The 24,707-nt window shown below is 36.3% G+C and overlaps 1 protein-coding gene across 1 annotated transcript in view; it reads right to left on the reverse strand.

The window, feature by feature from the left end:
• Positions 1-1,801: 1,801 nt before the first annotated feature.
• slc38a10 (solute carrier family 38 member 10) overlaps positions 1,802-24,707 on the reverse strand; it is a 118,420-nt gene continuing 95,514 nt past the window's right edge. Inside the window, exons 12-16 of the mRNA XM_063074457.1 lie at positions 16,091-16,246; positions 14,429-14,902; positions 11,510-11,638; positions 9,903-10,070; positions 1,802-5,840 (exon numbers count right to left, since the gene is read on the reverse strand). Coding sequence (XP_062930527.1) covers positions 4,675-5,840; positions 9,903-10,070; positions 11,510-11,638; positions 14,429-14,902; positions 16,091-16,246 — 2,093 coding nt within the window. The 3' untranslated portion in view covers positions 1,802-4,674. The remainder of the gene's footprint in view (positions 5,841-9,902; positions 10,071-11,509; positions 11,639-14,428; positions 14,903-16,090; positions 16,247-24,707) is intronic.

A 24,707-nucleotide genomic window follows, 5' to 3' on the forward strand; every position in this document is an offset into this window, starting at 1 on the left:
GCCTCTTCCCCAGGGCACCACTGCTCAATACAAGAGGACATGGCTTTAAGATAAGGAGTGGGAAGTTCAAGGGGGATATTAGAGGAAGGTTTTTTTTTTACTCAGAGAGTGGTTGGTGCGTGGAATGCACTGCCTGAGTCAGTGGTGGAGGCAGATACACTCATGAAGTTTAAAAGACTACTAGACAGGTATATGGAGGAACTTAAGGTGGTTTATATGGGAGGCAGGGTTTGAGGGTCGGCACAACATCGTGGGCTGAAGGGCCTGTACTGTGCTGTACTATTCTATGTTCAATGTGGTTGGAGCCAGATACCAGTGTGGTTAAATGTATCACTTGAGCTCAGGTCTGAGGTGTTTGAGCAGAGCATGGGATTGGGGACCTTTGTAGTTAAGTACATTGCTGGAGCCAGGGACTGGGAAATGGCCTGCAGCTGGGCAAGCTCTGAATGAGAATCCCAGGGAGAGGTAGGCACGGACACATGAAGCTTTATATACATTGTGCCTCTGGCGCAAGACCCAGCTTGGTGAAGCCCTTGTAGCAGCAGGTATATAATGACAATTGTGAAAATCTACAGTTCCAGATTGATCTGAAGAGCCACCTTAGAAGCCAAAAATCTGAAGCGGAATTGAGTTTTCCTTAATCGCAAGGAACTACCCAAGTAAAAGATTTTCCCCACATACCCGTACTGCTTTATTCTGCCTGTGTGAATAATCTGGCCAAACTAAGTTTACACTTCTAAATCTTCATGGAATTTCAAACTGGGAATCTCCAGGTAAAATTAATATGGTCTGTCTGATTTGCATTGTATTACAATAGTTGGCCCCATGTAAGGGAATCCCATTATGATAGAGTTAGTTACGAGGCAGAGAGAAGAGGCTTGTGATTCCCTTCACAATCACTGGCTACTGTTAACAAACTGGCCCATTATTCAGTCCTGTTTTAATGCTTATAGACACCGTCGTTACTTTAAAACTGCTAGAGAATTGTTAGAAACACGGTTATCATGGAAAAGAACTTTTGCACTATTTATTTTAATTGTATGAGTATTTTTCATGTCTTGCACTGTACTGCTGTCACTAAACAACAGATTTCACATGTCAATGATAAACCTAATCATGATCCAATGTCAGCACAAATAGGAGAATGTAATTATATTGGCTGTTTCCTATCTAACGACATAACTTGTTCAAAATTTGTGACAAATATTGTGGACCTACAAAGTTAGAATAGTAATATTTCATCATTTATGTGAACTACTCATATTAAAATGACAATGCTTATAGATAAAGAACGTGTAAAGCAAAACATTCTCAATCATCACTAATGCAAAATTACTAATGGGATTTACATAAATAATCAACTTTATGTAAGAGCCTACTGAAAAAACACTTGCTTTCAAAAATTTTGTCAAAAAAAATTAGTCCACCTCTTATCCCCATAGCAGCATAAAAATTTAATGTCCAATATAAAGTTTAATTTGAATTAATTCTTCCATCTGGACATCAATTCAGATTGTTGCTGAATCACAACTAACAATAAAAAAAATTCTGATAAGTAAAAGTGGAACTGAGAAGGGTAAGTATTAAATACATTTGGAATTGGATTTAGATCTCAGAATCAACTCTTCAGGAAATGACCACTAAATGAATTGTAATCATTAGACACTTTTACAGTTCATTATCTGTAAGCAATCGATTAATTAAAATGGAAACGGCTGACAGGGAAATAAATTTTTACTACTGCTGTACATTTAGTTGCAACATTTCCAGAAAATAAATGCAATTTTATACCAGTGTTTGTTAATTGCACTTTATTGATAAGCCAACCATTTACATTACAACAATGTATCTGTGTGTTCCATTTCCTTCTCCATCTGTAGTTAATATTCATTTGGAATGTTATCTTGGACTCTCATCAGTGAAATTTTCTGACTTGTCAATGGTTTAGTTCACTTTCACTTATGTTGCTTTTTGCACTTAAAACTTAATCCATCCTTTTTTCAAATGCAAAGGTGAACTGATGAAGGACATCCTGAATTAACTGAGCAATAGCACTTCAAACATTAGCAAAATGATGACAGGCTTACACAAGATCTGACCACAAGTATTAGGGAAGTATTAAATAACAGCACAATAAGTAATATTTTAAAACCTGCAATGGATGAAAATGTCAGAAAGATAGATACAATGTAAATAACTTCCAGGAGGAATGTGAAAAATTCACTTTCATCTCAACTTTATGAAGCTCAGATGCAGTTAATGTACAGTAAATACTGACCCAAAGCGTTAGCTTTTTTTTTAAAAAAACTAGCTCAGTGTTTGCCATCTTTTTAACTCTGGACGGCAGTCAGATGAAAACAACCAAGGTAGAAAATGTGATAAACATTGATATTTAAATTTGGAAATTGGATTCAACTATTTCCAGCAAGAAAAATGTACTTGGTAAGAGCTACAGGAAGTAGTATGGTATTCACCTCCCATATATTGGTTCATAGACTAACAGCACCTCAAGAGAAGGCAACAAGTGGAACTCAGGCACTTATCTACAAGAAACAACGAACTCAGATGGTAAGACAATAATCATTTCTGCTTGTTTCCCATAGGGAGCTTAAGGAACACTATCCAAGGTCTGAGTACAGACCATCCATTTCTCTGAAATGTTGCAGTATGTATAACTAAACTAACAGAATATTATTTGTATAAAAATTGTAACATTTACAGCATTATAATGTTGCAAAAGGATACAGAAACTCATGCATCAAATGAAGACACATAGGAAATGAAACATTACTCATGGGACATGGATGATTTTAACCTTTGATTCCTTGTAGCATTGGTAATGAAAGACAGCAATTAATAAATGAGTAATAAATAGTTTAAGAAAAATTTACCTAACAATCATATGTTGACAGAATGGAAAGTTAAGTCATTGGAAGATTTTTGTGGCTTAAAAATATTTGCAAAAATAATTATATTTAGGCCACATTAATGTCAGCCATTATAAATAACCTGCTTCTCTTCCCTGATCAGTTTCCATAAATAAAACTGATATTCTAACAAGGATCTGGAAATTGAAAAAAATTACTGACTGTTCTGAACCCTATATAGAATCTATCATACCATCTGTTTTAATACTATTATTTACAAATGTGCCGAGTTTATATAACTTTGAACATAGATCTTTAAATTAGACACATTCAGACAAAAAAAATACATCCGTGAAAAGCCTGTAAATGGGAACAATTATTGGTAGTGCTAACATGGCATTATTTGAATCATCCACCCAATTCAATGCAAATAATTCCAGGCTTGCATTCATATAATTACATCAAAAATATGAATATTTAGATACCATCTCCTAGCCCCATGAGAAAAAAGAAACTTGGTACTGTATCTACTTCGTCTTAAGGCAATTCTATGGAGTGAATACAGACATCTCATATTCCAATGCTGACTGACCCTTGAGATGATGCCCGTTGTGTATGGAAAATAGTCAAGAATTGAGAACTCAGTTCTTAAATTCTAAATAGAATTGGCAGCCAGAGAACAATTACATAATCAGTTTTCAAAAGTTAGTTCTTCAGAAAAGTATACAAAGAAAAGTGTTTCTTTATATAAATAATGCATTGTTCAGGAACTTATTCTGGATTATTATTTAAAATATACATTTCCTCCTTCTGGGCATAAAGGCTGACCTACATACCTTGCCTACAGGTGTGCTGAGAGAGTTAGATAAAAAGGCTACAATTAAATATTGCACCTTTCGCCCACCATAAAACACACAATTAATTCAAAACACTGGAAATAACTCTTGTAAAATAATTTATCAGCTTTTCAGAATGCCAAAGTTATGATAGGGTAGCAATTATAAAATTCAATGCACAATGGATTAATAGAGAACCGAGCACATTTTAAAGCATAAAATGTGATCTGAATTAGTTTATTTTAGCAGGAAAGGAAAGGTCGTAAATCAACTATTGATATTTCAGCCATAAAATTTGTATCTCAGAGTTTAGATGGTAACTTTCTCGTGCACACATGTAAAAAAATAGGCACTAATCACAAATTATTTTATATTAAAATATACAATCAATTGCCCTAATGAATATCCATTTAGAAACATCCAATAAGAAAAGCTTGCTGTTTACGTTGAACCAGCTTGCCGTCCCTGAGAGGAAACTGAAGACACTAGGAATTGGGTAGTTTAGTTGCATTTCAAAGATTTGGAAGCGGCCTTCATACAATCAATGGTACATTTAGTTGTCACAATTCCAATAAGCTGCACAGTACATTTTTTACTCATTTTTGGTGGCTTCTAGTAATAGATGTACAGAACAACAGGACTTGAATTTTTCTATAATTCAGACACTTTTAGAATTCCTTAATTATCCACTCCCTTCCAATAATCAAATGATCCAGATGCAATCATTGATTAACCTCCTTGTTTACAATTCCAAATTAGCAGAGAACCAAATTCCAATAGCTGTTTTTTCTGAATTACTTTAAAATGCTTCTTAAAATCCTATTGTGATTTGTTGTACGTTGACTTCACTCACGCAATACAATGCAGATGGGACACTATAAGCTGCAGGTGGCACACAAAGGAATCTTAGTATACCAACCAAGAAATATTTTGTCTGAACCCTAATAAGTTCTCTGGACTACAGACAAAAATCATGTATCACTTTCAGTACTGCTCACTTGTTTCATCTTTCGAATCTGAACTATCTGGAATGACCCTTCGGCTGCCTGTTTCAGCTGGTTTTCCAGTGCACCTCGGAGATTATCTGTTTTAAAGTTTGGCACTGGATCAAGGTTGATGATCAGTTTATTTCCATTATCCTGATGGCCTTCGTCCATTTGTGACCTCAGGTCCCTCTTTTTTCTGCGTAGATCACCATCTCCATCAACTTTCAGGTCTTTGAACGGTTCACCATTTTTATGGCCTGGATTCTTTTCCTTGTGTTGTGGCACAATGTTTGGGTCTGGCTGCATCTGATCATCTAAAGCTTTTTTGTGATTTTTCAAAGAATCCTCTTCAACTTTTATTTTGTCAAATTCCTGTGCTCTGACATTAAGATTTTCTTCTGGATTTTTTGGAATTTTAGCTGCTTTCACTGGATGCTCAATTTTGTCCTTCCCATCTTCCATGTTTCCAACTGGATGATCATCCTTTCTCTCATATACATTCTTAACTTCAACTTGCACTTTTTCATTCTTCTCATCTTGCCCTGGTTTTTCTATTAAAGAATTGGGCTCAATTTTCACTTCAAAGCCATGAGCATCATTTTTTGATTTTACTTCAACATTGAACCTTGTATCTTTATCTGGGATCTTCAGATTTTGATCCCCAGCTTCAGCTTCTTTCCGTTGAGCTCTGACCCCATTTTCTAAGGGAATGTTTGGATTTCTCAATTCATGCTCTTGGGCAGATTTAGCTGCTGCTTCAGGAACTCCAGCATCATTCTTAACTACCATCTTTTCACCAACATTTCTTTTCAGTAGTTCTGGGGCCCCAATGTTTCGGTCAATTTCTTTGATTCCATCTTTCAGTTTTGGGGCAGCCTTATGAGCTTCATTGTTAATTTCCGCATCCTGCTTAGAATTATGAACCTGATCCTGATTTTCTAGGGCACTGTGCTGAGCTTTGAGCTTTGGGTCAACATTATCCATTTTGTGATCAGCTGCCGGCAAATTTTGATCAAATTTAGGGGCGTCTCCCTTCAAACCAGCATTGATTACATGAGATTTCTCTGCCTTTTGTTCATTGATAGCCTCGACGTGTTTTACCCGATCTTCACTCCCTTGATCTATTTTCTCTTTCGCAAGTTTTTCATTGTCTACAGAAATTTAAACAAAAAAGGAAAAAGAGATGCAAGTGTATTATAAAAACACAATAAGTAAATACACCAGTTTCTTTAGTTACAGAACAACACCAGTCATAGTGATTTTATCCATTGTGTTAGTTGAAAAGAGTTACCCACTCTAATCCCACTTTCTGGTATAAGAGCTGTGGCTTGCAGGGTATGGCACTAAGTAAACGTACAAGTGTTTATCAAAGGTAACAAGGCTTTCTCTCTCCACCACTGTCCTGGAGAGTTCCAGAGCCTTTCTACCCTCTGCCTGAAAACTGTTTTCTGTACTTTCCTTCCTATTCTTCTACCTGTTTGTTAATGAAAATGGATCCTTCCTCTATATTCTGCATGGGTGTCTCACAATTTTATTTTTCACAAAGATAGGGAAACCTACAAGAATTATGACCGGAGATTAACTGGTTGTAGAATTATTGCTGCTAGCATATTGTTGCAAAAGAATCACAATGTAAGTTGGAAAGGACATTAGTTCAAACATACTTACTGTAGTTTAGAAACATCTAACAATTATTACCTGGTTTTTATTTTCACAAAAGGTCACTGATTGACTGGTACAATGTATAACTTGAACAAATTGTAGGCCCATTTGTTAGGTCAATACATTAGCTTCTTTATGGCTGTTCCACAAGTAGTTTTGCACAATTATTTACATAAATTATTTTAAAAAAACATCTACGTCAGAAGATACTGCAAGGATTCAATTTTCATTTGATTTCCATTTAGAGGAAATCACCATGTTCAGTTCCTCGCTGCAAAGTGAATGAAGCTGCTTTGCTGGTTATAGCTCACCATATTGAGTGGTTCTGATTAATCTTGTTGCTCATGTTTAATATCATAGAGGCAGATACATTAGGGCCATTTAAGAAACTCTTAGATAGGCACATGACAACAGAAAAATGGAGAGCTGTTTGAGAGGAAAGGATTAGATTGATATGAGAGTAAGCTAAAAGTTCAGCACCACATTGTGGGCCAAAGGGCCTGTACTGTGCTGTAATGTTCTATATCAGTAAAAAATGTCCGAAAGTGAAGAATGCTAAATGAATCTACCTTTTTTTAAAAATATAATTTTTATTGAGTTTTCAAAGTGAATACATGAAAAGATAACGTCTACCCTCCCCCCCCTTAACCCTTCCCCCCGATATATACTCCTACCTGAAAAAAAAAGAAAGAAGAAAAAAAAAGAACTGCCTGGATATTGGAAGGTTTCCACATGCTCCATGGGATTCAAAATAAATTTAGTATATTTATTTATTACTTTCCCCAAGGGACCAAGATCTTTATCATCGGAGCAACTAAATATGCCATCCTATCTTTTGTAAATAAGGGTGCCAAATATTCAAAAATGTTTCATATTTATCTCTTAAATTATAAGTAATTTTTTTGAGTGGAATAGAACTAGCCATTTCATTGTTCCAACGATTCATACTTAAATACGAATCGGATTTCCAAGTAACTGCTACAGCCTTCTTAGCTACTGCCAATGCAATTTTTATGAATTCTTTCTGATATTTATTCAATTTAAGTTTCGGTTTTATCCCTTCAATATCACCTAATAGAAATAAAACAGGGTTATGTGGAAGTTGAATTCCAGTAATTTGTTCCAATAAGACTCTTAATTTTATCCAAAAAGGTTGAATTTTAGAACAAGACCAAGTAGAATGCAAGAAAGTACCAATTTCTTGATTACACCGAAAGCATTGATCAGATAAATTTGAATTTAATCTATTTATTTTTTGTGGTGAAATATATAATCGGTGTAAAAAATTATATTGTACTAATCTAAGTCGAACGTTTATTGTATTTGTCATACTGTCAAGACACAATTGACCAACTTGTTTCACCAATATTAATATTCAGATCCGGTTCCCATTTTTGTTTTGACTTGTGGATTCCTTGTTTAATTGTCGGTTTTTGAATCAAATTATACATACAAGAAATAAATTTTTTAATTTTTCCTTTTTGAATTAAAATTTCAATTTCATTGGGTTTTGGCAAAAACATTGTTTGACCCAGTTTGCCTTTTAAGTAAGCTTTTAAATGAAGGTAACAAAAGAAAGTGTTATTTGATATTTTATATTTATTCTTTAGTTGTTCAAATAACATCAATACACCTCGTTCATAACAGTCTCCTACAGATCTAATCCCTTTTTTGGTACCAATTATATAAAAGTTGATTATCCATTGTAAAAGGAATGTCTGTTTTAGAACAAAGGTCTCCTTGCTAATAAAGATTTCTTTATTTCATTATCAGCGTTTACCTTATTCCATAGATCAATCAAATGTTTTAATATAGGAGATTCTTTCTTTTCCCACATCCATTTAGATTCCCATGCATATATAAAATCTTCAGGTATATTTTCTCCTATCTTATCTAATTCTATTCTAATCCATGCCAGTTTTCGATCATCGAAGAAAGATGCAATAAATCTAAGTTGATTTGCTTTATAATAATTCTTAAAGTTTGGAAATTGTAACCCTCCTAACTCAAATTTACATGTCAATTTTTCCAATGATATCCTTGACATCTTAGCTTTCCAAAGAAATTTTCTCACACATTTATTTAACTCTTGAAAAAATTTCTGTGGCAATTGTATTGGTAATGTTTGAAACAAATACTGTAATCTAGGAAATATATTCATTTTTACAACATTGACTCTACCCACTAATGTTATTGGTAGTATCATCCATTTGTCAAGATCTTCTTGAATTTTTTTCAATAGTGGTAAATAATTAAATTTATATAAATTCTTTACATCCTTATCAAGTCTTATACCTAAATACTTTATACCATTTACCGGCCATCTAAATTGGGTTGCTACTCGACATTGGCTATAGTCTCCTTTAGTAAGAGGTAAAATTTCACTTTTATCCCAATTTATTTTATACCCTGATACTTCCCATATTCATCCAATCTACAAGATAATTTATGTAACGAATGCTGTGGGTTTGTTAAGTAAATCAAAACATCATCAGCAAAAAGATTAATTTTATATTCCTCCTGATTAACTCTAAAACCCATAATATCTGGATCAATTCTAATTAGTTCTGCTAATGGCTCTATCGCCAGTACAAATAAAGCAGGTGATAATGGACAACCTTGTCTAGTTGACCTTTTTAACTGGAATGGTGTTGAAATTTGAGTATTTGTCACTACTTTAGCATTAGGGTTAGTATTTAAAGTTTTAATCCAGTTTATAAAAGATGTTCCTAACCCATATTTTTCTAATACTTTAAATAAAAAATCCCATTCCAATCTATCAAATGCTTTTTCTGCATCCAAGGCTACTACTATACTCTTCTCGTCCCTTTTTTGTGCCAAATGAATTAGACTGAGTAGCCGAGTTACCTTTTGTCTATTTTTAATAAATCCTGTTTGATCCATATGTATTAATTTTGGTAAATATTTAGATAATCTATTCGATAAAATTTTTGCTATTATTTTATAATCCGTGTTCAACAAAGAAATAGGCCTGTATGATGCTGGTTTTAAAGGATCTCTGTCTTTTTTTCGGCAATACTATTACAATCGCTGTTGAAAAAGATTCTGGGAGTTTATGTATTTTTTCTGCTTGACATATTAACTCCATAAAGGGAAGACATAATAAATCTTTAAACTTTCTATAAAATTCAGGTGAAAAACCATCTTCTCCTGGAGATTTATTACTTTGGAGTGATCCTAAAGCTTCTTCAACCTCTTTTAATGTAAAAGGCATATCTAATCCCTTCTGTTCTTCGGAATTCAATTTTGGAAGAGTTACTTGTGGTAAAAACCTTTCTATCCCATTAACATCATTTTGTGATTCTGACTGATATAATTCAGAATAGAAACTTTTGAAGGTTTCATTAATTTCTAAAGGTTTATAAGTAATTTTATTTGCACTTGTTCTAATTGCATTTATCGTTTTGGAAGCTTGTTCTGTTTTCAACTGCCAAGCAAGAATTATGAATCTACCTCTTGAAGAGCTGTCACCCACATTAAAAGCACTGCTTAATTTCATTCTCTTCGCTATAAATGGCTCTACCCCTTACCTTGCAGTCCTTTGTCCTCCTCATCATTTTTTTGCTGGTGGATCTCCTTGTGCTGTTCCTGAATGACAGCCAGTAGTTTCTCCTGTTGGTCCAACAGTCGCTTCTGCTGTTCCTGCTGCTCTTTAATCACATTCAGTAAAGCTACATGGTCCATGTGTTTACCTTCACCTGTACCAGAAAAAAAAGAAAAAGAAACTTAATATTTTTTCGTGAAGCTACATTGATCTGAGTGTATAGACCAACACAATTACAATCTATGGATTCATTTTAAAGAAATTATCTCTTTCAAGTCAGTCATTCAATCCGAGCATAACTGATTATCAGGTAAGCCTCACTTGATCATCTTTCCACGATTTTTAACCAAACAAAAGATATTACCAACTCCAATCACTTTATCATTTATATTCTTTCCTGGAGGACAATCCTGGAATTCTTTTTACTACAAGTATGTGTAGAAAAATGCCCTGAATTTCATTCTACGTAACGTATTAGTAACGTAACATACATGGCCTAGCTCCCAGTTCATGGCTCCATGTCCTCAACTTCTCCAACCTCATCTCCAGAAGAAATTATTTCCTTCTGTCTACTTCATCCACTCCTTTTCACATTTTAAGTACCTTCATCAGTTCACTCAATGACCTTACACTCCAGACAAGGTTACGTAACTTATCTTGATAATTAACCTCTAAGATCCAATATCATTATCAGCTTCTGGTGCCAAATGCACACCGATGTTTTCCTGACAGATAGTGCTTAAAATGAATGTGGTACTCCAGGCAGGATTTGACCAAAACTCCAAATACTGTATGAAATACAAAAATTTCCATCTGATTTCCAAGTAACCTTCTTTTACAGGTTGCTAAAAAGGCACTTATAATATGTTTTTTTCTTCAAAAGTGTTTGGGGTTTAATGAAGAAACACCAGCATATCGATGTAACAACCCAAATTTAACTCAAAGTTTATAAATATAGCAATATAGACTTCAAAATTTCAGAGTGGTAGAAGTGGGGCTATTTATAATTCCCCATTTTCATGATGTACAAACTATAGCTGTTCATCCACAAGGAAAAGAGCTATAGCTGGCTAGTTTTCAATATTTTAAACTGGATATTCAGGAGGGGAACTAAAACTGGAGAGATAAATGACATAATGCATAAAATAATTTAATTAAATATGTAAATTCTGCTGAGCGCAACTTTCAGACCACGGAGCTTTCCAGTTTTACTTTTGAATCTGAACAGTGAAGTTATGAATCATAATAGGAGTAAGCTATTGATTATCATGCATTCTGTTTACTGGGCAAGTAAAATCATTAGAGACCAACTTGTTTAAGAAATCACAACAACTTTTGCAATTAAGTTTTTCAACTTAAGCAATCTATGATGCTCTGGGAGACATGGAACAATAATGTTCTATAATTAATTCTAAAAAAGTTAAAAAGCAATTGGTGAATAGGAAGTCTGAAAGGGGAGAGGAGGTAGTAATGAAGGCCAAGGACAACAGAATAATATAGAAAGGACAAATGAATTGCTTACAATTGTATTTGCTTTGAACCAAACACCTTCAGTCAGCTTTATAGATCAGTACACGTCTTGCCACCACTCACCCTCTGCTATTTCTCCATCTGGCTTTACTTCGGCAACTGCATTTTCACCATCTCTCTCATCTCTGATGCGTAGCTGTGGCTCTCCAGCTGCAACAACTTTTTCCAAAGATGGCAGATCTTTCTTGTTGTCTTTATGGGGAGTGGTAGGGTGAGAGGTGTGGAGAGAAAATAGAAAAATATATATATTCAATTACTCCAAATGCCAGATAAAGTACTGCATGTATTATACTAGAACATTAATTACAAAATGTACAGAATTTCCTAACAACAGGAATTCTACTGTAAAGATGAAGCCACACTCAGGTTGGAGGAACAACACCTTATATTCCGTCTGGGTAGCCTCCAACCTGATGGCATGAACATTGACTTCTCTAACTTCCGCTAGGCCCCACCTCCCCCTCGTACCCCATCTGTTACTCATTTTTATGCACACATTCTTTCTCTCACTCTCCTTTTTCTCCCTCTGTCCCTCTGAATATACCTCTTGCCCATCCTCTGGGTCACCCCCCCCCGTCTTTCTTCCCGGACCTCCTGTCCCATGATCCTCTCGTATCCCCTTTTGCCTATCACCTGTCCAGCTCTCGGCTCTATCCCTCCCCCTCCTGTCTTCTCCTATCATTTTGCATCTCCCCCTCCCCCTCCAGCTTTCAAATCCCTACTCACTCTTCCTTCAGTTAGTCCTGACGAAGGGTCTCGGCCTGAAACGTCGACTGCGCCTCTTCCTATAGATGCTGCTTGGCCTGCTGCGTTCACCAGCAACTTTGATGTGTGTTGCTAGAATTTCCTAACAGCCAGTTATCTATATTTGCTATGGACATACACAATTAACCTAGTTACCTTTGATAATGTAGTAGTGCTCTCCACCTCAGCCAAAACACCCTTCACCAATGTAATGAACACAGCATTGTGTGTGCAAGATGCTAAATTAAGAACAGCAAATCAGACATCATCTCTGGAAAGAGACATGGTCAACATCTCAGGTCTATGACCCTTTGTCTGACCAACAACCAGATTTTCCAGCATTTCCTGTCTTTGTATGCACAATACTACTGAACAGAGAATAGGGACCTAAAGCCCTTTAATTTGTTGGAAAAACAACCTTGACAAATGGCTACACCGAGTTATTCAAGTACCTGGCTGAAAAACATGAAGACTTGGTACATTTAGAAACCTTTCTGATATTCTGAAGCACTTAAACATTTAACAATCAAAACTTACAAATATAAAGTGAAGTTAAAACACTTAAATGTACAAAAACATGAAAACAATCAAAACACTTAACTAACCTCAACATGTTCAAAAAAAATATTACCCAATAACACTCTCCGCTGCTCCTCTCTTTTGAAGTGAGAGGCACTGCTGTCCCTGTGCCAAGTATAATTTGGCAAGGGTTGAATCTATGGTTTCCCCAGTGCAATTTATGCTCCTTGCTAGATTCATGAAAAATTCAATTCACAAAGGTGAGGAAGGAACCACCCGCAAATTTAGGGCTTAAAAATTCATTCACAGTCACACACTTTCTGGTATTTAAACAGGGAAATTTTGTCATTTCCATAAAATCATATTTTTTCTATTATTTGCTGTGTTGGTAATTGTAATAACGCAATAGCGACACTAGAGGGCTTCAACGGCCTTCATAAACTCAGTGAAATTCTGAGTAAACCCAAAAAGTACATTTTTCTAGTTTATTTTAATTAACCTGCAGTTCTAGTTTGTTGTCAGTAGATAGCCATTCAATAAATATTGGTGGCTCTCCTGCAGTGTATTCACAAAGAGTAAAGGTAGGTATTACTCTACCTATAAGGTAGTGGCACAGGGCCTGAAAACAGGAAAGCTTTTTGCTGAAATACAATATTTAAAGTTACAATGGGGAGAAAATGGAAATACAGAAGGTTTCTGTTCTGTCTGACCAAAAAATTACTGAAGTACTAGTAAAACGTATAGATTGATGATGACCACAACAGATAACAGGCTCAAAATATACAAGTAATGCACAAATATCCTGAAGAAAAGCAAGAAGGCCTTGCTCCATTAAAACAGCAAAGACATTGCTGTGACACCTATTAACAGATTATCAGTATAGGTGCTGGTTAAACTATATTATTATCCCCAACTTCACTTGTTTCTGCCCTGACCACAGGGAGATTAATCAGGTTTAAAAGGTGCAGTTCTGCTAATGTTAGCTGCATTGAAGAAATTTAAGTCAGCAAATTAAAATGCAAAACCATTTTTGCTAACATGCCAAATGATACTAAAATAGTTTTGGCCAAAATAAGCATCAGCAGTCATTGAGGAAATGTCCAATTTCTGCAGGAAACAATTAAATGAATGGATTAATTCATTTGAACCGTCCAAACAGGAAAACTGAAGTCCAGCAGATAGACTGCTACAATTCTTTTTTTACATTACTCAGTCTCTCCTAGCTTTTCATAAATTGGCAAATAAATGTGAGGGAAAGGAGGTGGAAATAGCAAAACTGTGCCAATTTCCTACAATGACATCTGGAATTTGGGATGAGTGGGTGGATAGGGTGAGAGGAGTGGAAGGTCACTGGTAATCAGAAGCCAACTCAATTAGACAAGCCATATCAATAACATAGCTAAAGCTACTGAGCAGATATTACACTCTTTGGGATGAATAGTTCACCACTTGACTCTCCCAAGTCTACTCAACATCTTTTCCAACAAATCTATATGGCTTGGAAGTGTGATGGCAAGCTCTATACTTCCATGCTGGTTGCAAACATAAGGAAAAAAAATTGTTCAGGAACATTCCAGACAAAACAGAACACCCAATTAATGCCTCTACCAATGAACTTGATGTGTAGTCCATCTCTACCTTTGCGCTGTGTATATTGTCCACAGGAATTAATGCAGTAACCTGACAAATTTACATTGGATCTGACCAGTTGCATCTTACCATTTTTAAATTCTTGGTTGTTCATGTTTTCTACCATTCCTCCTTGATTATGAATCACTGAATCATCGTTTCCAGGAACTTGGCCATGATTGTCCATCTTTTGTGGGTGTTTTTCTACACCTACTTGAGGCACTACACCTTTCACATTCATCTCCACGTCCACCTTGGCTGGCTGCTCCTTCTGATCTGATTTAACTTCTGGTGCATTTCTGGGATTATTGATACCATTTCCAATTTTTTCACCTTGTTCTTTTCCTCCAGGATTAATCTTTGCTTCCTCTTTTGATTCTTTTGTCTCCTTTTCTTTAGAATTTATTTTGGCACCTTCCTTTACATCATTTGCCTGCTCGGCTTTTATCATAGGTAGTTTCTTTTCGTTCGATTCATCACCATCCATACCTTCATCAACAATAACCTCATCGTGTGGATTAGGTGGTTCGTGTCGATGAGCCTCTCCAACAGGATGAGCAACACCTGCAAAGAAGAAGTTAAAAAGCTGCACATTTTTCAGAACTATACAATATCACCTGGTAATTTTTCTTTTTTTAATATAAATAGCTGTTATTTTAAATTTAAAAACATTTTGGATCGTATTCCAATATTTCCCGCTTCCTTTCACTATATTCTACTCATCCAACAACAATTGCTTTACAACACTATATTCAAGACTGAAGTGTTTTCAGTATGTTTCATCATTTCTGCTTCCTATCATAACCAACATGACTGCAGTTTATTTTTCAAAAGAAGCCATTTATTTAGTTGACTTGAAAGGAAGCGATCTAGCTACTTTTCAACGACGAAATATTTATCAGAGAGCTCAGATTAAACCTTCCCAGCACAGTTGTCTATCTTGAGCAGATCAATTCACAAAATCAACTGATCAAGTCTATTGCTTGTGGGCTGAAGGGCCTATACTGTGCTCTGATGTTCTATGTTCTAAATTAAAAGTCAGATAGCGGATGGGTAAAACTAATATCTCCCAAATTTTTGGTTGTATTTCACATTCAAAGAGAAAATAGTATGCTTCAGATTTTAAAACTGCAGACAATACTTTCTATGTAACAACTATACTTGTTTGATCTTGGCTTGCAGATGGATTTTTGTTTTACTTATTTTTGATCTGGTTAATGATAGTAAACTCCAGTTCCTGCTACTATTTATTGGGTTAGCAAGGGCAAATAAAAGGCTTTCCCTCCTGAAAAGGTTCATTTCTGATTCTGTATGAACATTAAACCATTATATTCGAGGCATTCTCTTTTAGTAGATTACAAGCTGTTTTCCTGAAGCAATACCTTAAAGCTAGTCTAATTTCCAAAACAACTGTGGGATGGATGCAATATTGCAATCATTCCAGAGCTTCTGAAGTTTCCTCCTCCCTGCACTGAGGAGGAAATCTGGAAAGAAGATAAGCCTCTTTTAGCAAATTTCCAAGGGTTAACCTGTGCACTACAGAATGAGAACAGAAGCTGCCTTCCAAAAAAAGGCATAGAAATAACACCCCTCCATTTTTCCTCCTTGATACAAGGAAATAAAATTTTTGCACAATGTTTGGAATAAGAGCAGAATAATGACGGCAGAGGTCAGACCTAAGCTATCAGCTCACAACTAAAATCATCATCTTGCATCCAAAATGCATTTCCACAAAGGAACACCTTGCAGTACCTTGATCAGGGCGATCCAGCTGGACTTCCTCGCCTTTGTTGTTCCTATCTTCTTGTGGCTCTATTGGGACCTTTATCTGAGGTTGTTCTACAATATTTTTCTCCAATTTTGGACGGTCTCTATCATCGTTCGCTTCCTTAATCACAATGTTTTGAGCTAAAAGTACAGAAATCCAAAAATAACCCATTATTCCACACTCAAAAACTCAAAAATGAGTTCCACACTCAAAAATGAAAATTATTTCCAAAATGAGCAATACTTAGCAGGCATATTGTTAGCTGCCAAATTAAACAGATTCAGATAATGCTGAAATAACTTCAGTGACTTTACACTCAATTTAACTTTCTTTGTCTGCAGCAATATTCAATGTGGGTGAGGTTTTAACATTCGAATTGCCATAACTGACCCCACAGAAATCATTCCTTTAAAATTTCAACACTGACTTTTCTTTCTAAACAGTTTGGGAGAATTATCTTTTTGCAAACCCAAATCAATATGCACACTAGAGAGTATGCTTTCCTTTCACATTTCTTTACAAAATAATTAGTCTATCCATAAAATACTGTGTGCCACATTGGAACAACTTTCTTGACACTTGTCTAAGTTAGCACTCATTACTGAGTTGAGCACATTGATCCAAACGTCAAAACATTAAGGTACTAGGCCAAAACTGCTCAAACTAATATCTTTTAAAAAAAACCATCAGGATCATAAATGAATAAGGTGAAAAGCACATATGAAATGCACACAAATGAAAGCATGATGAAATGTTTTATTTTATAGTCAAAATATTTAATTAACACATGAATAACTAGAACATTTTATCCAATCTGTCAAGTAACAGTCCCTAAAATGAACCATAGGTGGCATTGTATACCACTACAAGAATGGGTATGTAGAAACACTGAAATATAACGTCCGGAACTAACTCTATCATATTTAACTTTATTGTAATATTGATTGTTCTCTGCAGCTGAAAATATACTCAAAATATTTTCATGAATTTCTACAACTGAATATTTAAAACAGAATTAACCAGTATTAAAATTTAACAAGCAACGCACGCAAGTTGCTAGAGGAACTCAGCAGGCCAGGCAGCATTGTGTGTGTGTTGCTTGGAATTCCAGCATCTGCAGATTTTCTCTTGTTTTAAATCTAATAAACTTATTCTAAATTTATATTCTGTTTATTCCTAATGGAACAGATTATAGGTGCAAAAATCAAACTCTTTTTGTGCTAAATGGTTTTCTGAAACAAGTTCCAATTTCACTTTGATTAGTTAGCAATCTCAAATTGGAAGACAAATGGATTTCTATTTCCTGATAATTCATTCACCCATAAGCATTACAGACCACACGTGCAGTAGAAACCAGGCTAATGGACCATTGCACAACCTACCACAAGGGAGTTCATCTACTTTTGACAGTTTCAGGCACAGGTTTTGTTTTTTGTTAAAGGTTTGCCTTTGCTCACGCAGCCAAGATTTTGGGACTAAGGATATACATTATCAAGACTTTATCTACCGTGACCATCCTACGACCTGATGTTAGCACACTGAAGGAAATAAACAAGTTTCAGTTTATTCTCAAAACACCACACTGCTGATTTCAAATGCACAAAATTGTTCTGCTCTGCAAGAAAATCACTTGTTATCAGGAGAACATTATGTTTTAACCAGCTGCCAGGAAGGAGGACTTTCCTGCTGCTCTCCTCTTGCTGACAAGATGATTTAATCACAGGAAGACACCACTTTTGAAGAATCATGGCAGAGACTTGCATCATTACTTGTGCACTGGCCAGTTATAACTCTACTAAGCAAATCCACTTTCCAAGTATTAGAAAATTACTTCTGCTGATAGCTTTATATGAGCACTCAACAAAGTATTATATAGTACACTTCTTTAAAATAATGTCTATACTACCAATTTAAAGCTAAACTTCTATTCCATTTCCTAATATTAAGGTTTTGTCTAGAAATATGCACAAAGACTCTGGTTTACTGAGAGATAAACTTTGCTTCTTTTAGAACAGCCAAATCCATAATTTCAGAAATATCAAATCAAGCATATTATAGTACTAAGCAAATTAAAATTAAATCTATACAGTAGTTAGAAATCTTGTCTTATACAATAATTATTTTCAAAATCTACTTCATATAGGTATTTAAGAGTCCATATATCACTAGAAGCTGTGAATAATTTAAATAAATATTTCTTTACATGTTTGATAAACAGGAATTTCTATCCTGGAACAAACGACCTCATGATGAAAGCTGTCAACAATTATGTCTGTGCTTTCATCAGCTCTTTCAATTAGTTCTATGGAGAACATATATTAAAGTATACCACCCCACCAGCCTCCGCATCCAGCACAAAATTCTCCCTAACTTCTGCCATCTCCAAGGGGATTCCACCACCAAGCACATCTTTCCCTCCCGCCCACTTTCTGCTTTCCGTAGGGATTGCTCCCTACACGAGACCTTTGTCCATTCATTCCTCCCCACTCATTTCCCTCCCGGCACTTATCCTTGAAAACGGAACAAGTGCTACACCTGCTCCTACACCTCCTCCAACACTACCATTCAGAGCCCCAAACAGTCCTTCCAGGTGAGGCGACAGTCTGTCGGGGCCATCTACTGAATCTGGTGCTCCTGGTGTGGCCTTCTGTAGATCAGTGAGACCCAACATAGATTGGGAGACTGCTTTGCCAAGCACCTACTCTCTGTCCACCAGAAAAAGCAGAATCTCCCAGTGGCCACCTATTTTAACTGCACTTCCTGTTTCGACATGCCAGTTCATGGCCTTCTCTGCTGTCGCAACGAGGCCACAGTTTGGAGGAGCAACACCTCATACTCCGTCTGGGTAGCCTACAACCTGATGGCATGGACATTGATTTCTTGAACTTGAACTGCCAGTAATGCACCTCCCCCCACCATTCCCATTTCCCTCTCTCACCTTATCTCCTTACCTGCCTATCACATCCCTCTGGTGCTCCCCCTTTTCTTTCTTCCATGGCCTTCTGTCCTCTCCTATCAGATGATTCTCTCCTTTCCAGTCCTGCATTTCTTTCACCAACTTCCCAGCTCTTTACTTCACACCAGCACCGTCCCCCCCCCCAGTTTCTCCTACTACCTTGTGTTTCTTCATCCCTCTCCCCACCTTCTTACTCTGACTCATCTTTTTTTTCCTCCAGTCCTGATGATGGGTCTTGGCCCGAAACGTCGACTGTACTCTTTTCCATAGATGCCACTAGGTCTGCTGAGTTCCTCCAGCATTTTGTGTATGTTCCTAACTCACTGAAAGGCAAACATTTCTACTGCTGTAGGCTTGGCAAAGCTAACATCATTAGTGAATGAATCAATGGATGTGATGCAGATAATGTGTTATGGATATTGGGTGTCAAACCCCACACTGCTTTTATACTGTAGACAATCAAAAAGCATCAAAAATCTGTACAGAAACTTTCTTATTTTACTATATTTCTATTTAGATTGCTGCCTTACAATTTTACAATTAGGAATTAGAAAATGTAGTTGGCTGAAAGACGGAGTATTTGCTAAATTTGTGAAAGAATTCAACACCCATTCCACAATTGACAACTCCAATGCCGAATCAGAGTAGTGTGAAGATAGCTGAATCTGTAATCACATTCCATAAACACCAGAACAAAGCAGAACATGTTGCTTTGTACATAGGGAATTTATTTCATTTCAATCATTCTGGGCTTTGACCTGCAATCACTATAACACAAATTAATTATGATAGGATCCCCAACTCTCTCTACATAAATACTGAATGTATAGTACACATGCACTGCCTCTTGCTGCAGACTCAAATGAGTTTGTGCAATGAATACAATATATTTGTAACTTTTCAAAAGTAAGCCTGCCAAGTTAGACATTTGTGATTGGGAAAGTGCTACCAAATTGCTAACTAGTTATTAAAACTTTCCATGCAAGTCTACTGAATTACTGAATTATCAGTAGGCATCTAGGAGGACTACTATCAATTTTCACATTTGGTTAACAGCACTCCACAACTTTCCACATGAATGAGATGTATTTAATGCTTTCATTAAACCATTAAATTCAGACAAATAATCAAGCATGCTTAACAGTAAGGGAATTTTTTCTTAAAAATATACCTAGCACATGACCACAACCTGGCATTTTGAAGTACATCAGATGTGTCATTTGACCCATTACAAAAAAGTTACAAATATATTGTACTCGTTGCATAAACTCATTTGAGTCTGCAGCAAGAGGCAGTATACATATGTTCCACACATTTAGTGTTTATGTAGAGAGATTTGGGGATCCTATAATGATCCTACAAACAAGTCACCAACAACATGAATGAATTATATTAAGATGTTTAATGTATCAATGACCAAGCTTTGGCAATGGATGCTTTTGAGAGAAGAAGGGCAAGAAAAAGAAACTGCAGCCATTTATGAAGCTTATCATGTAGCCAACAAAAGCACTATATCCATAGCACCTTGGATAAGGCACATTGCATGCATGCTCCACATAAGAAAATGAAAATAGTTATTTAGCATTAAAAAAACAGAAGCTCAAGTCCCAAAGAAACATTTTATTGTAAAACTCTGATAATCCATTATCCCATTGTTTGGAAATGTCAATTATTCAGCATTTTGCTCACAGGTGTCGATTTGCAAACTGCATATATGGAAGTCCCATTTCCCCTTTAAATACAAAGGCCTCTCAACTGCCCCACCTAATTTATACTGTTGCACATAATGTAAAAAAAAGGTGAAAAAAAGTCCGCATCGGGTGTATTAATAGCAATAATATACAAGTTTGGTAGATCTGTCAGTTTGGCACTCAAGTCCTGAGCATGCCAGATTAACAGTTTTATTGTAATATATTGCAAACAATTCTAAAAAAAATTACAAATTGATTTTTCTTGACATTATTCAGAAAAATGGGATTACTCTTAATTCAAATCCAACAAGAACTTTGATGCAGGCTCTTAAGAGTCAGAGCCCAGAAACAGGCCCAAATCATTCATGCTGAGCAAGATGCTTAACCATGCTTGTCCTATTTTCTTGCATGTCACCTATACCATCTTTCCTGTTCATGCACCTAAACAAATGGTTTTTAAATGCTACGACTGTACCTGTCTCCACATGTCCTGCAGCTTGCTCCACATACACCCCACTTGACCCTCACACCGCCTTCAAATACCTTCGCTCACCTTAATCTTGTATCGTCTAGTTTTAAACTCTCCTATATTTGGAAAAAGAACCATCTACTCTACCTATGGCTTTAATAATTTTATAAACCCCCCATAAGGTCACCTGTCAGCCTCCTAAAGCCAGTAAAAACTATTTCAGCCAATCCAATCTCTCCACCATTTCAGGCAACTTCCCGGTACATTTCTTCACTTTTTTATATATATATATATATATATATATATACACACATCACGGCATACAATATTCCAAGCTGATCCAAACTGTTATACTCAATACCAATCTTTGAAAGCAAGCAAACCTAATGCCACTCCTCTACCCAATACATCTGTCACCATTTTAGGGAGCTATGAATATCCCAAGGTCCTTCTATAGATCCAAGGTCCCTGGTACCACTGTATATATCCTGCTAGTATTAGATGACCCATACTTGTGTGGATTAAATTTCACCTGCCACTGTTCCACTCAACTTTCCAGCTGATTTTAAAGAATGATTAGCTTTGTTTGATTCACTTTAATTATCCCATGCACATTGAATATCAAAACATATAGTGAAATGTGTCCTTTGCTTCAAAGACCAACACAGTCTGAGGATGTGCTAGAAGCAGTCTGCAGGTGTCACCATGTTTCCGATGCCAACACAGCATGCCCACACGGTCACGGTTGAATGTACAAACTTCTTACAGGCAGCAACCGGACTTGAACCCCAATCTCTGGCATTGTAAAGTGTTATGCTACCCACTATGCAGCAGTACCATTCATGGTTTTGTTCAAACTCGCCAAGGTCTTTTACTCTGTCAAATGCTCGTGTCTGCGGAATATCCTCAAATTCACCATCCCTATCATCACTTATGTTTGCATGATTCTAACCAATAGACTTACAACAGAGGCAACCCAGTGACCTCTGTCAAACCTTTGCACTTCTTTTCTTGCAGCTATGTTGTACTTCATAGCCAATAAACACCCCTTTGGCATGTTTCAAAAATAATGGGAAACTGTTCAACCTACAGTAGCTACAGCCCAGAACCATGATCATCCTAACCTCAGTGGAAGTTGTAGTCAACAGATGATGCCTGTATGTCCTTGGAGGTCCAGGCTCTAGCCTATATGCACTCAGTTCAGTATAAACATTCAACATAAATGTTTACAGAATACATGTAAAGAGATGGGGTGAAACAAAAGTGTACAAAGAGCTCTATTTCATCTGAAAAAAATCTTAAGTGATATGGATTTTAATTAGCATGTAGTTTTGTACAGCATTTACTCAGCTGCAGGAGTTTACTTACACTTCAAAGTAAATTTATTATCACAGTACATTTATGTCACGACATACAATCCTAAGATTAATTTTCTTGCGTGCATTCACAGTAAATACAAGAAAGACAATAGAATCAATGAAAGACCGCACATAACAGGACGGAGAAACAACCAATGTGCACAGGACAACAAGATGTGCACATACAAAAAGAAATAATAATGAATAAGCAATAAATATGTGCAACTGAGGACCAGTTGAGTGGCAAGTTGATTTTTAAAAATTTACTTCGGGCCAGCTGCTCAGCCTACTGTGGTGCAATACAAGTACCAACCACTTGCTTACAAATCAAATCTTTACTTTTGTGGTGGCATTTAGCACACTAACAGGTGTCCTGTAGTAACAATGAAACTCTTGATATGGCAGAATCCAGTGTATAGTATAAGCATTTTAAAAACAGCAATTCTTCCAAGGGAATTTCAATTACCTTAAACAATTTTCTGCATTCCATTTTTATTCGGTATTTTCCAGACTTCCTTTTTATCTTCATTACTGCCTTTGGGAAAACATTGCCGCCAGACTCTTCTGATAATTCAATAACTTAAAACTTTGACAATCATGTTGCAGTATCTTTATTTTTCACAAACATAATATAGTGTTTGTTTAAGGTACCAGAAATCACATAGGCAATGCTGTTCTCAATCCAGCCATGGAGCACATAAAATGCTTCTTGGTAAAGAACATAGTGCATGAGGTAAACTAGTGCCTGTGCTTTGCCCTCATATTCCTGCTAGACATCTAATAACACGAGACTCAGAATGCTACAGAAGGCAGCCAATGGCACATGGTAATCTCGTTGGTTCCAGTTATCAGGTCCAGATTCATGCTCATTCTCCATTGCCCTGAAATTGTTTGCATTTATATCATTTTCCCTATTCCACACGCCCCCCCCCACCCCCACATAGTGGGTCTTAGTTTATAATTTGAGTCAGGATCTCAGAACAGTGCAACACTCCCTCAACTCTGCAAATGAACTGATAAAACACTCAAGTCAGAGCAAAACGTGAGCACATAATTTTGAGACTCAGTAAAAATTGCTACCACGGAACCAAGATAAACGTAAGCTGGTTTAAATACCACAGTCTGAAACACTGGATTTCCAAAACTTTGTTATTTCCAGTTTGTCTTCCCTGTGGAAGGAGGGAATCACACTAGGGAATGATAATTTTCTGCATTGCTAATGTGCAAAAAAGCTGTATGTGCACGCAGGACTTCAAATACACATAAAATTACAGGAGTATATTTGGGGATAGATGAAGGGAAATAACCTTCATCAATTAATGCAGAAATCACAGAAATTTCAGCCATCATGGTTTTTTACTGTGGAACCCACCCCCCCCCCCACACACACACTAGTATATTTGTAAGAAATGCAGTTTTTAAATGGTTATTGTGTAGTTCCATGGCACATCACAGCCTCAATGTGAAAGGTAATCAGGATTATACTATTATCAACATTATTGTTTCTTGGCATGTTTATTAATGAAGGAATAGGAAATGATATGCTATTTCTTAGAACATAGTGCACATAGGGTTAAATGTTACCAGAAAACAAATTAAAATGCCAAGTCTTCAAATGAATTAACATGGACAGATTTCAGGGAACTTCAATATGTGCAAAGCTTAAAACAGTATGAACCACACACTGTTCTAAATCTTAGCCACACACAAAGAGGAACTTCCTGACCAGTCAACCTTTGGCCTTTTCATCAGTGACGTACATTCAGAATGACATATAGAGCTTTCATGTGCATTCTAACAAGGCCCCCACACTAAAAAAGGGCAGGAATCTACACAAAACCAGATCCCTTTATGCATTACAAAACAGAAAGGCTTATTAGAACCAGGAAAACCCTTCACTGTGGTGCATGGCTCAAGAGGTGAAGTCTCATAGCACATCTATGGACAAAAGGCTGCCAAGAATGGATAATCTGCTCTTATATGCTACAAAATGAAAGTTAGATTTTAATAAGCTTGAAGAAAACACACAGCATAGGGCTGCCTCCAACTCAAATATTCCAATACTCCCTTTATTGCACCATATTGATAATGCAGCCATGTTTTCCAAAATGTAGTTTTATCAAGCAG

This window comes from Mobula hypostoma, chromosome 22 (assembly GCF_963921235.1).
Source record: "Mobula hypostoma chromosome 22, sMobHyp1.1, whole genome shotgun sequence".
NCBI classification, from domain to species: domain Eukaryota; kingdom Metazoa; phylum Chordata; class Chondrichthyes; order Myliobatiformes; family Myliobatidae; genus Mobula; species Mobula hypostoma.